Genomic DNA, 12,500 nt, shown 5'->3' on the forward strand with positions numbered 1-12,500 from the left:
ATTTTCTTTGTAGCCTTGATGTTCCAGATGCAAGGCTTCTTCGTGTTCTTCTTTGGTTCAGGACAAAAGAAGAGGTCATGGGATTCTAAGCTTGCATGGTAGCATAGGAGGACAAGGAGGTCTGTGTCATCACCAACTAACACAGTGTTGGTGACAGTAGCAGACTGCACGGCCTTCAGTACAATCAGGAGATCAGCGTCCACTGAGGCATGGTGTGTCTCAGTTCTTCTGAGGCTCTTCACTCAACATAAAAATGAATCGCTGTTTATTCTGCCGATTGGCAAGAAACTGTTCCTTCTTCACTGTGAGACGCATATCATCTGTAAATGTCACAGTCGTGCCAGCATTCCTTTTTGACCGTCTCTGTTGTGTCATGTCCTTCGTGTTGGTACTCTCATAACCATCAAACACGACTATGGCTTCTCCGTACTTCATTGTTACATAATCAGTGTACTGGTGGCATATGTTTCTATATATAGATCCACGAGACCATGGAATGCGTTGAAGAAGTGTCCCACCATCTAAAACTTACTGTTTCCCATCATTGGGGATATCGGCTGGGACATCGGATCCAAGAAGATCCCAGATGGCATCAGCAAAGACTGGCTTGTGTGCTTCTCGGAGCTGAAGAGAGGAATCAAAGAGGGCTGGTGGATAGCTGCACAGTTCATATTTGACGGCCGACTCCAGTTCTTCAGCTGTCTGTGCAACAGTGATCAGTCTCTGGAAGAGGAGTTGTGGGTCAACCTGGACTTGCTCTCCATCAATCTTGACAGATGACTTCATGCCGAGGGTGACAACTTGGTCTTTCCTCTTAAATGTGTACTCGGCAGGTGTTTTCCCATCCATAGATTTCAATATTTATGCTCTTACAGCATGTGCTGTATCAACGTTGACAGTGGGGTGTGCATGAACTCCAGTGGCAATGTTCCTCAGACGTGGATCACGACTGAATGGATTCCGTTCCTGTAAATACTGAAGAGCTGATAGTGTGTCCTTCCAGTCCCGAGATTGTCTTGCCTTGGTCATGTCCTTCTTCTGCTCTCCAGTGTTGTAGTTCACACCTGTGAGCTCCTGCATTGCCTGGTTTATTTCTGCACAGGCAGGCATTGGTAGTAGCCATACCAGCCGTTGTTGCTCTGTTATTCCTCGTCCTCGTGTGAGCCCCCCGCTGGTCTTCAAACTTCTCATCAGAACTTGTTCGATGATCAGGTCAGATGAAAGACCTGCCCACAGGCGATCACTTCGTCGAACCACATGGAACCCCTCATCAAAACGTTGTTGGATATTGGGATGTTGAGTTTTGAGGTTGGACATCTGCTGCAGATACACCCTCGCAGATTTGGCATACAGGTTGTGGCCCGAGGCTGCCAGGTAAGGCAGCATTTCCTGGATGGCCTGTAGATGTAGTGCCCAGTTCCTAGTGTGCTCTGCCCGGATGTATTTGCGTAGAATGTCTAGCATGTCCATATACTGAACCCAGAGCGCTGAAGTTCTAGAAGATATCTTTGCAGACTCTGCATGCTTCTGAAGGTGGTCTTTGATTCATTTCAAGACGTCAGACTTGCATACTTCTTCCACAGACAGTGTCCCAGCCATCAGCTTCTCATAGAGGGTACAAGCTTCATTGAAGTCTGGATTATTGCTTAATTCTGTATGCTGGTCATGCAGCGGCCTTGCAGCTGCTTCGGCTCAGTCCAGATCTTCATTCCCATTGCCGTCTGATGTTTCAGGTAGGCATGGTAGAGCCGCATTGAGCACATTTGTCAACAGCAAGGCATTGAGGGCTGCATCAACAATTAGGTGTGCGCGAACTGCCCGGGCAATGGCCTTGCCACTAAACATATGAATCACTGCATTGGGGGCATGTATAAACTCCATCAGTTCTTGAAGCCCGGATGACACCATCAGGTGTCCAATACATCCGAGGAAACTCATCTCTGCATGGAAGCCGCTCAAGCGTAGGACAATCCCTTTCAGATCACTTCCCATAGGCTCGGGGTAGGCAAATGGAAATAAATTCAATAAAAATTAATATTGTGTGTTAATTCTTTCACCAGAGGATAGTACTAATGTCCCTGTATCTGGAATATATATATAGTATGTATGCCTGGGGATACATATGTTCTATATGAACAAACTTTCTCAAGTCAAAATATTTTTTAGGGAAAAAATATTGACATTTTTGGACAAAAAAGCTATAATTTTTTATTTTACCCTCAATACATTCCACTTTTTTGTAATTATTCTTGTATATCAATACACTGACCATAACGAGAAACAATTACAATGCAGAAAAACATATTTACATCTTAAAATATCAATCTTTACAATTTTCTCATTTTCCCAGAAGCCGGGTGGCGGCCATATTGGATTTCCATGATTTCAGGACTTTTCCCCCCCGGAGGATCCCTTATTCACTGAGGACATATTCAGGAACCCAAATCTGTTGAGTTAGCTTTTGTTGCAATTTGTGTGAGGTTGACCAAATATTTCTGCTAACATGCCTGTACTATAGTGCAAGAGCGATTACACAGAACAAATCAGCACACAACATAACAAAGGGGAAATACCAACAGCAGGGCAAAGGGAGAAAGTAGTCAGATATGGACAAACAAGGGATGCAGGTAATGATGAGTGGTAGGGGAAAATGCAAAGGGTGGACAATATGAATACATAAGCAAAATTGTGTTTGACCAGTTTGTGATTTATCAAGGTCTGAGGAGAGGGAAGAAAGAGGCGGCTGACTGTTTGTCAGAAGGTTGAGAGATGTCACGGCAGAGAGTGGAGTCATCAGCAAAAAGATAAAGAGGATTTTCCAAAGAGTCAGTTAGATCAATGATGAATATTTTGAACAATATGGGGCTTAGAACACTGCCTTGGGGTTGAGGAGACAGGGAGGGAGGAGATGAAAGGGTTCCGTTGAGAGCCACACATTAACTTCGAAAAGGGAAGAAATCAGTTATCCAAGAGAAGAGTTGGGCTTGGATTCCATAGGCAGACAGTTTGGAGAGTAAGGCCGGATGTCAGATTGTATTGAAAGCCCGAGATATATCCAGGGAGATGGCCGTAATCTCATGTCTGATATTGAGGGCCTCCACCATTGTTGTGAGAGTAGAAGCAGCATGTCCAAGGTAGAGTGACCAGGTCTAAATCCGAATGGATGACCTGAAATGAGGCTGTTGGAGAAAAGGAATGATTTTATGTTAAATGTTTTGATGGATTCCATGACCCTGTGGATGATTGGAAGTACAGTAAGCTAATTGGTCTGTAGTTAAAGGGATCTGTTTTTGCACCTATATTATGTAATGCTGTGATGTTGGCTGATTTCCAATTTCCCAGGTTGATATAGGAGACCAGTCCTGAAAGTGTAAAAAAAACCAAAAAAAAAAACCCGTGAATACACGAAGCGCGAATGTCGAAGCAGGTCACAATCTTTGAACCGCAAGTGCACGAGGTCCGCAAACCGCAAATAGCGGGGTCCGACAGTATAGATTGTGATAACAATAATAAATTTGATGTGAATACATTGCTTATTTCCATCTCGACTTACGGTACATCTCTGTTATAATACCAAGCTTGTACACTAAAAACTTGGCTCGCCATCACACGATCTCTATGAAATTGCTGTGGCACTTTGCGGACATGCCGACAATGTTTAGGAAGTCTTGGCATTCCATAATACCACTTGCATTTTGCACAATGCATATTTTTGTCATTCCCCGTGTATGGTCTGTCGTCTGCTACCAGCTATGTTGTACTGCTATCCCGTGCATGTGCACGAGTATCGCTAGTATTACTTATTTGTATTGTGACAAATTACTCATCTGATTGTTCCCCTCATATGAAATTAATTGTAAGCAATCAAGTTCCTCATGTCATACCAAATGATTTCAGCATTCTTGCCAATAATCTTCAAATGCAACAATTAATTTGGAGAAAAACATAAAAATTGTGTCTCCCAAATCTGCTGCAAATTGAAGGTTGAATATTGGGCTTGAAGACATTCAGTACAAATAAATAGTCACAGGAGGAGGTCATTTGGCCCCTCATGCCCATGCTACTACAAAAGCTGTCCTAATTATACAGATAATACAAGCAGTGAATTTGGCCAGGGTACCAGCACATGATAAACCATGACATATTTCATGTCCAAAACTTAAATGAAGGTGGAACAACCAGCTTCACATTTCCATTTTATGGGCATTGGCCTCTGAGAGGCGGTGCCCTCTTCTGGTAATCATTAGTTCTGGCCAACTCGCCAGGGAAGGAACCCAGACAAGGCATCTCAATGAAAAGTTTGCTCCCCACTGAGCTGCAATACCACCCACTTGATATGACTCGATATAAACCACTGAGGCACAGTAATTTAGACAAGGAGAAATAAATTAAGATGATACATAAGATACTTCTACACAAAAAATTATAACGTGATTATATACCCAAATCATTAAAGTGGAAAGAAGTGGTTGATCGAGATAAAACAGTCTAACCTTGCATCCCTCAAATAGGATGGAGTCCCAGGCCCTGAGCAGAATGTCAGTTGACAAACTGTCAACAAATAATACAAGGAACCAGTTTATGGTGATCAAAGAAAGGTCCACGTTCTGCTGCAGCAAGTGAGCATGCAGTCTGGGCAGCTTATCCTCCAGCAAGTCTGTTAGTACACGTTGATCAGCCTGCAAACAACGCATGAGCAATTATTCCAAATGCTAAATATGATAATGCAGTATAAATGAAACATTAATCAACCTGTATATATATATATATATATATATATATATATATATATATATATATATAGTGTATATATATATATATATATATATATATATATATATAGTGTATATATATATAGTGTATATATATATATATATATATATATATATATATATATATATATATATATATAGTGTATATATATAGTGTATATATATAGTGTATATATATATATATATATATATATATATATATATATATATATAGTGTATATATATATATATAGTGTATATATATATATAGTGTATATATATATATATATATATATATATATATATATATATATATATATATATATATATACACATATATAGTGTATATATATATATATATAAATATAAAAATATATATATATATATATATATATATATATATATATATATATATATATATATATATATATATATATATATATATATATCTTCTTCTTCTCCTTTCGGCTGCTCCCGTTAGGGGTCGCCACAGCGGATCATCCGATCCGCATAGTGATTTGGCACATGTTTTACGCCGGATGCCCTTCCTGACGCAACCCTGGTCGCCTCTTACGACACACAGGGATATGGTACACCTATTTAACCGGGGTATACACCGGCCCAGTACACTGGTACTCATTTCGCCGACCTCGGAAGGATGACAGGCTGAGTCAACCCCCTGGTGTATTAATTCAGTGGCCCAACGGGGCTTGAACTCAGGACCTTTTGGATCCCAAGCCGCTGCCCTAACCACTGCGCCAACACCAGGACATATATATATATATATATATATATATATATATATATATTTATATATATATATATATATATATATATAGTGTATATATATATATATATATATATACATATATAGTGTATATATATATATATATATAGTGTATATATATATATATATATATATATATATATATATATATATATATATATATATATATATATACATATATAGTGTATACATATATATATATATATATATATATATATATATATATATATATACATATATAGTGTATACATATATATATATATATATATATATATATATACATATATAGTGTATACATATACATATATATATATATATATATATATATATATATATATATATTTATATATATATATATATATATATATATAGTGTATATATATATATATATATATATACATATATAGTGTATATATATATATATATATATATATATATATATATATATATATATACATATATAGTGTATATATATATATATATATATATATATATATATATATATATATATATATATATAGTGTATATATATATATATATATATATATATATATATATATATATATATATATATATATATACATATATAGTGTATATATATATATATATATATATATATATATATATATATATATATATATATATATATATATATATATATATATATATATATATATATACATATATAGTGTATATATATATATATATATATATATATATATATATATATATATATATATATATATATATATATATATATATGTATATTGCCGACATGAGTTGCTTACATAAAGTTTGCCGATGGAATCTCCACACTGAAGAAAACCCACAATACCTCCGTGTGAATAACATTAAGCCATTTGAGATATAGATTTAGATAGATATAGATATATTCCACCTATATATTTATATATATATATATATATATATATATATATATATATATATATATATATATATATATATATGTACACCTGACATCCTTGTGTTGGTGCTTCCAAAAAATGTCTTGCCTGTTGGAAGGTTTTCTGCATCATGCCAGTGTGTTAGGTCACAAGTCCAGGGGTGAAGCACAGCCCCAGTGGTCCAATTGCTCCATAATGCCATACTCATACCCCCTAGCACTAGCTCATAACCGTTAAATCTTTTTCAGACAACTTTAAGTGTTCAATATCTTTTGAAGAAGTTGCCAGAATGATTTTTGCTAAAGACCAATGTTCACAAGCCAAAAATAATGGAAATTATTTCAGGGGTTTGCAAACTTTTCTGCCAATCATCGAGTTGGTATTCACAGAACAGAAAAATAATAACATGTTATATTTCCGCCTTATGTGAGTTTCCTTTCCCTTTTCTTTTGAGGCCATTTATTTATTATGCACTTATGAAGGATTGGAGGGGGGCTCATGTTGGTGTATGCTTAGAGCATACGGGGGAGGGGGGGTGGGGGGGGAAGGGTGAGAGGGCTGCACATGTTTGAATCAAGATCATCAATATATTGTTCAATGCCAATCATGCCGCCCGGCGGATATCAGAGGAAAAGGTCTCTGTGTCCACTGGGTTAATTTGGTGTCTGAATACAACGACCGCAGTGGGATGCCGACAAGACAGCCAAGCAAAGTTTTTGTGACGTTCCGCATTGAGGGAAGTATGACGTGCTTCTGGTACCATGACGGCTGAACAAATACTCCTTATTCATTCACAAGGGGGAACAAAGGACTTAGCGGGAGACTGACGAGACAAAATGGAACATATTCTGTGCAAGCCCCCACTCTCCAAAATCGCTCTCAGTTCCTGCATCAGGGTGGTCGGCCATTAGCATCCCATCCGTGTGTGCAGAGGTTCAGTATGGGGCTTGTCCTTGCTATGCACTGTGTGCCCTCCCTCTGGGACTCGCAAGTTCTCCAATCTGAAGACCCACAATAAACTCAGCAACCAACCAACATTCTTGCATGTGCCAACAACCATGAGGAACCATTAATTTCTTTTACAGTGTCTGAGCTTTTATGGTCCTACCAGCCTCATTGAATCAAACATGGCATGCACACATTGGACAGCGCCACCCAACTGATGCCCATACAAAGGCATGTCCTTGGCCCATCTCATGGCCTTGCGTTGATCCTGCAAAAATAATTGGGTCATGCACATTAGCCGTGTTGTCTGGGAAATTCCATACAAAGACCGTAATCACACGTGGGCCGCTCCCATTGATGCCAGGGAAACTCCAAACAGACACAGATAAACAACAGAGATGCTTCAAACCGAGACCCAACAATGACGTTGGGTGGGGGGTGGGGGTGGAGTGAGAATATTACAAACACCTGCTCAACACATTTTATCGCTCAGGGGAATTGAGAATTACACCACACTTACACTAACATCTACTATGAAATAACTATTCCAATCTAACCCCTATTTTACCACCTTGACAAAATCTACCAGATCCAAAACAATATGTTTGCATTTTATTTATTATTTTTCTGTAATTTTGAAATGGATATTCAATTCAACGTCGATTCTGATCTTTTAAAAGCTCTCACATCTGCATTATAAAAGGAGCCGTGTCTGTCTCGTTTTTTTTGTTTGTTTGTTTGTGGTATTATAACATGAGAACAGATTATGGATTCCAATAAATCGAACTATGGTGGATTCAGGAAGCTCCCGGGAAGGTTTGTGATTAAAAAAAATAAACTTATTTTAAATTTTTTTTAATGGGAACATGGGCACATGTGGTGAAACTGCAAACGCCAACTTGTGGTGCTGGTTATCCCTGCATTCCCAGTAATCCTTTTACTTCTTGCCCTATTGATTAGCCATCACAACAAAGATTGGTATTTCTGTCAGGGAAGCGACGGGTCTTATATTCAAGTTTATTTTAAACCTTTGTGTAATTTACTCCTCTACATGGATGCAAACCCATGGGGTTTGTCGCTACTTTATCTAACCTGCAAATATTGAGCGTCAAGCAAGGAAGCATTACCCGTAATTACCATTATCATTTTTAAAGTTTTTCGTACCATCCGGCCATGGTTGGAATCTAACTGCAGACCTCCCAGACACAGAGTGGATGCTCTTACCATTATGCCTCCTTGTCTGGTTAATTACCCTCGCCAAAGGAGAGGGTATTGCATTTGGGTCCGTTTGTTTTTGTCAGTTTGTCCACAAAGAAGGTATTGATGTTGGCCACTCCACCTAGCGGTTGCCAATAGTATATGTTCTCTTTTTTTTTTTTTTCAACCGAGCACCTCCATAAAGCATGTACAGTTATAATGTGAGTATGTCTATAAAGTATGTACGTCTATCAAGTATGTACAATTTGAATGCGAGTAAGTCGATAAAATATGTACAATTAGAATGTCAGTACATCTACAAAAGTATGTACAATTAGAATGTGAGTACGTCGATAAGGTATGTACAATTAGAATGTGAGTATGTCTATAAAATACGACCTATGAAACCACACAAAACAAGTCTGGGCGTGGGTATGCAATCTTTGATTGCTCATTCTAGTTTAACTTTGCATTTGAATTTTCACATTGAAAAGTGACAAATTAATCCGTATATATATATAGTGTGGTTTTTCGTTGATGGAACAAGTATGTTGTATGTAAGTCCTCATCAAGGACACAGCCCCCAACCGCACCTTAAAAATGGTCTGTGTCTATTTTACATTTAAATGAACTACAGACACCTGCTCCCTATGGAAATGGCCAGGGCTTGGGTGGGTGTCCATGTATTTCTGCATGTGCACAGTTGAGTTCCATTCATATTCAAAGTCCTTTTCATCTTTGTTATACATTTTCATCCTCGCTTCGCCTATGATGCTTTTGACTCAGCCATATCATTATCCTTATTATTATTTAACATTAATATTTTGTATAGTGTTAATATTATTATTATTATGTCATTATTATGATCATTTTGCCATTATCATTGGATAGAATTGACTAATTAATTTGTGAGCATAATAATTTTTACTTCCGGTAGGTGTGCAGACAAGCGACTCTTCGCCTATACACCACTTATGTGCAAGCACACACACACACACACACACACACACACACACACACACACACACACACACACACACACACACACACACACACACACACACACACACACACACACACACACACACACAAATACTATATATAATTTTCTCCAAATTTCCCTCGGAAAAGTATTAAATAATGTGAGCAACCATTAGGAATGGGTTATATGTCGAATAAAAGTCACAATTGTGCCATAATGATGTTGGGGGCTCCAAGATATAAATTATCAACAATCCATATACAATCCACATATAATCTGAAATCAAGAAAAATACGACAGGCAATGGGATACATCCTCCATGAGTAAAGACTCATGTAAGCAACTTTATTGCTAAAGATCATTGCAGCCTAGCTCATGGCCTACCTAAAGGCCTAGCTAATTGAGGTAGCTCTGGTCATGAGCTAGCCTGTGGCGGATGTGATAAGTATAGAATTCCTCAAGAACATTGTGTTTCCTCCAAATTTATTTCAGTCTCGTGTGAAACAACATCAGCGACTGTTGAAAAAGAACGTTCGACGGAATAGACTGACAGTTTGTGGTTATAATCATTTTTATTTCTGGTAAGTGTGCCCTACAAAACACCATGATAAGCTATTTATACACCTTAATAAGGCATTTGTCCAAGTTTGAAAACCCCCTGTTGGAGGAGTCCAAATGAAGTCACAACAACATCCTTCATATAGCCCTTAGTTTCCCTGGAAAGTTTGGTTGAGATTGGATAAGTAATGACCGAATGTATCATGGTCAGACAGACAGACACCAAATTGTGTATTGTACTACGATAAACAAATAAATTCAAGTTGTCGAAAGGTGAAATGTATATCAATAAATTGATAAATAATTCAAAGTTGTAGGTTTTTAGTGGAGATGGTAAAGTGCATATCAACAAATAATGGTTCCCCTCAATGTCACAATGAACACCGCTCCTGCACTATTCTCTCCCATCATTTTTTTTATTGCTAAAATTCGGAAATAAAATCGTGTGTCCCATGACTTTTGGTTCTGATCTCAAAATCATTTGGCATGCCTCACGCCCAGATGGCAATGCACACATGTGCTGAATATTAGAGGAAATGCATTGTCATTTTTGAAATAAGGCTCAAAATGGACGCACATACATGTGGACAGAGGGACTGACAGCAACCAAAATATGAACCCCCGGATGGGCTGAAGATGGGTTGGGAGCTAAAAAGTGGAGGGGATGAAAGAACAAAGCATGAGGGGGTTTAAACATTCAAAGAGGGAAGTAGACTGATGACAGACATACAAACATGATCTGGAAGAGAAGGTGGGGTATGGTATGAAGTCAAATGGAACTAGATATCCAAAATCACAAAGCAGTTGCCAAGGGTGAGCCTCCCCCGACAGGGAGGCTTACTCTTAGCGATTACCCATGACTTACACTTGACTCACAATCCAATGATGGCCATATTTTGTTCGGACCACCATATGACCTTGACCTTAAACATTTAAGGATGGACTGTAGAATAAGAAATTGTGTCCTCATCTACAATACATCCAAAAACAATTACATCATGAAAACCAGAGGAAATTTATTCAAGTTAAGATAAAAAAACGCGTTTTTTGTTAATTAGGTCACAATCTGAAAAAAGCAGGTCAAGGACACAAATCAAATGGAAGTGCATAACTTCAGTGCAGATCCATTATTATGATGCAAAAATATATTGAAAGACCAAGCGGTCTTTGATATTCTGCATTGGCAAAATTGAGTGATGACAAAAAGTGTTTTTTTTTTCTAGATGCAAATTGACCTTGACCTTTAACTCAGAGAGGTATGATGTAAATTAAGCATGAATGCAAATTGCTCAAGGCTATCTAAGGAGGGTAATTTGGTTACAATTGGACAAACCTCAGTAAAGTTGTGGAGAAAATGTTAAATTGATGATAATTGGTTTTTGACCTTAAAATTAGGTCAAGGTCAAAATATTTCTGAACCCCGCATACTTTTTATTCCCATTATTGATGCCAAATTTCATTCCGGATGTCCCCAGCCATTGGCAGAAAAAAATGGATAAAATCCTAAATGGTGGTTTAGTACTCCAAAGGGGTATGATATAAATTAAGTTTAAATTTGCCTTACACTAAGCTATCTAGAGAGGGCAATTTAATTCCAACTGGACAAACCTCAATGGGATTGTGGTGAAAAATGTTAAAATGACGATAATTGGGTTATGACCTTAAAATTATGTCAAGGTCAAAATACTTGTCAATCCCGCATACTTTGTATTCCCATTATCGATGCAAAGTTTCATTCCAAAAGTCCCAGCTGGCTCAGGGATACAGCTCAGAAATTGATCCGGTTTGGAAATTTGGAGTGTTGACAGTGCAGGAAGGAAAATTTTTTTTCTAAGTGCTGGTTTATTACTCCTGGGGGGGTCTAAGAAACTCTGTTGTACCATTAAAAATTGGGGGCACCAATTGTAGAAACAAACCCAACACTTGCAATAGGGGAAGGCTTAATTAAAGGTTAATTAAAATTATCCTCAATAGAAATGGGAGATGCATGACATAGTGGTGAGATGCAACCTTGAAGCAATGAAAAAGGGGATTGCACAGACAGACACACAAAGGTAATTCCATAGGTGGTAAAACAGAGGGACAAAGGAATGAATGTCAGTGAAAAAGGTGATGGAATGAAAATTAGCAAGAGCGAAAATTGCTTTGCAATACATGCTCCTGGCTGATGTGATATTTTCGAAGTCCAAAAAGGACTGGGGAGAAAAAAATATTTTACTTACAAACTAAAAATTTACAAACTGTGAAAAATTGATGAAACACCCTTAAACTCGAACTTCTTCTGTAACTTGTCATAAAAAAGCCATGTACCAAGTTTCAGTTGAATATGTCAAAGGGTATGGGGGAAAAAGTCTGAAAAACCACAGGTGGGACGG

General features: G+C 37.5%; 1 protein-coding gene and 1 long non-coding RNA gene across 2 annotated transcripts in view; one reads left to right on the forward strand and one right to left on the reverse strand.

Moving 5' to 3' along the window:
• LOC147015474 (TBC1 domain family member 2B-like) overlaps nucleotides 1-12,500 on the reverse strand; it is an 82,282-nt gene that overhangs the window by 12,418 nt on the left and 57,364 nt on the right. Inside the window, exon 12 of the mRNA XM_085850269.1 lies at nucleotides 4,494-4,679. Coding sequence (XP_085706395.1) covers nucleotides 4,494-4,679 — 186 coding nt within the window. The remainder of the gene's footprint in view (nucleotides 1-4,493; nucleotides 4,680-12,500) is intronic.
• The window catches only part of LOC147015475 (uncharacterized), a 39,200-nt gene that overhangs the window by 3,406 nt on the left and 23,294 nt on the right, over nucleotides 1-12,500 (forward strand). The window lies entirely within an intron of this gene.

Source organism: Eptatretus burgeri, chromosome 12, assembly GCF_056783735.1.
Source record: "Eptatretus burgeri isolate ZD-2024b chromosome 12, Ebu_testis_v1, whole genome shotgun sequence".
NCBI classification, from domain to species: domain Eukaryota; kingdom Metazoa; phylum Chordata; class Myxini; order Myxiniformes; family Myxinidae; genus Eptatretus; species Eptatretus burgeri.